A 1,853-nucleotide genomic window follows, 5' to 3' on the forward strand; every position below is an offset into this window, starting at 1 on the left:
CCTAAGCCCAGGAGTTGGAGGTTGCTATAAGCTGTCTCTACCAAAAATAAATAAATAAATAAATAATAAAAATAAACAAATAAATAGGCTCAGCATAACACAGTGGTTATGGCAGCAGCCACATACACCTCGGGTGGCAGGTTCAAACCTGGCCCGGGGCCAACTAAACAACTGCAACAAGAAAACAACTGGGCATTGTGGCGGGCACCTATAGTCCCAGCCATTTGGGATGTTCATTTAAGGGAGAGGGTCCTTATCTCTTTAGTTTTTGATATCCTATATGGGAAGGACCTGCTGCTCCACTCCCAAAGAAGAAACTGAATTCGAATATTTCTGTGTCTTCCTTCCACCCTTAACTTTTTCATCCTCCTGGAAAAGCTCCTTACCTATTTTATGACACTGGTGAGAGTCAGAATTTCATTTAGTTATCCTTCTGTATGAGATGCAATTAATATGTTTAGTGGATAGAGATGGAATATCTCTTTACTATCATGCTCTTCAAAGCCCTAAATGATTTTCTGAAAACTTGATATCGAAGTTTCAGGTTTCTGAAACCTCATATCGAACTACTCTATTTAATAAGAATCATTCATACACAACATCAGGCAAACTGTTTAAATGCTGCCCTGTCACGCAAAAAACTTTTTAAAAACGTATTACTCATACGGTTAAAAAAAACAAGCTGTATGAATTATGTAACAATGTGTATAATATGATACAAAAATGTAAACCAAAATTTACTGTTTATATAAATAACGTAGAATGAGATCTGTTTGCTGTATTTACCTCTTGCTAGAAGAGAATGGGATAAAATAGAAGAATTTTATATTTTTAAAAAGTATACATTCATACATTATATAAATAGAAAAAGAAAAAGGACTTTAAAAATTAAATACTTACTGTGTAATGGAATTCTGAACACTCTTTTCATTTAAAGTCATCCCAGGGGGTGGGTCATTTTGTAAAGCCAACAGTTCTTTTTGTAGTCGTTTCTAGAGAAGAACATCAATAATAATTTGCACTTTTTTCTTTTATGCAACATAATATCCTAGTTATCCTTCATAGTATCTTTGTACTTTGATCACTGATTAAATTTCCTCCAAATGTTCATACCTTCTTTTACAACCCCTTTATATATTTTATGTATCTAATTCACAAAATTTGAATCATCTGTCCTATAAATCATAATCTATCATCAAAATAGTTCAACACTAAAGCTTCGGGACAACTAAACATATGGAGGTTCCTGGAGGGTGGAGTGCTTATGGAGGATATGGATGTTCAAATCTCTTCCCTCAATGCATTGTCCTATGCATCTCTTCATCTGTATGCACTATAACTTTTTTTGGGGGGGGGGTGGGTAGGGACAGAGTCTCACTTTATCGCCCCTGGTAGAGTGCTGTGGCATCACAGCTCACAGCAACCTCTACTCTTGGGCTAGGCGATTCTATTGCCTCAGCTCTCAAGTAGCTGGGACCACAGGCACCCACTACAATGTCCAGCTATTTTTTTGCTGCAGTTTGGCTGGGGCCAGATCCAAACTCGCCACCCTTGGTATATGGAGCCAGCGCCCCATCCACTGAGCCACAGGCACCGCACCACTGTAACATCTTTTACAATAGACTAGTAAATATATCCATGGCAGTGATGGTAGTCTCAGTAGAGTTCCAAGAGCATAGCCAAATGGACAACTTCTAGAAGACCCAGAGGAGTGAAAAGACTTAAGAAATCTTTTTAAAGGGAATTTAGTTTGGCCAACATATGAAGATTTTTAAGAAAACGCAACATAAGAAACAAAGGGGCTCGGCGCCTATAGCTCAACCGGCTAAGGCGCCAGCCACGTACACCTAAGG

At 38.2% G+C, this 1,853-nt stretch overlaps 1 protein-coding gene across 2 annotated transcripts in view; it reads right to left on the bottom strand.

Moving 5' to 3' along the window:
• Positions 1-1,853, bottom strand: part of UBE2W (ubiquitin conjugating enzyme E2 W) — a 64,510-nt gene that overhangs the window by 35,897 nt on the left and 26,760 nt on the right. For both annotated transcript variants that reach the window (XM_003800042.3, XM_023519228.1), the window contains exon 2: positions 901-992. In XM_003800042.3, the coding sequence (XP_003800090.1) occupies positions 901-992 (92 nt within the window). The remainder of the gene's footprint in view (positions 1-900; positions 993-1,853) is intronic.

This window comes from Otolemur garnettii, unplaced genomic scaffold (assembly GCF_000181295.1).
Source record: "Otolemur garnettii isolate 467f Iridium unplaced genomic scaffold, OtoGar3 scaffold00163, whole genome shotgun sequence".
NCBI lineage: Eukaryota > Metazoa > Chordata > Mammalia > Primates > Galagidae > Otolemur > Otolemur garnettii.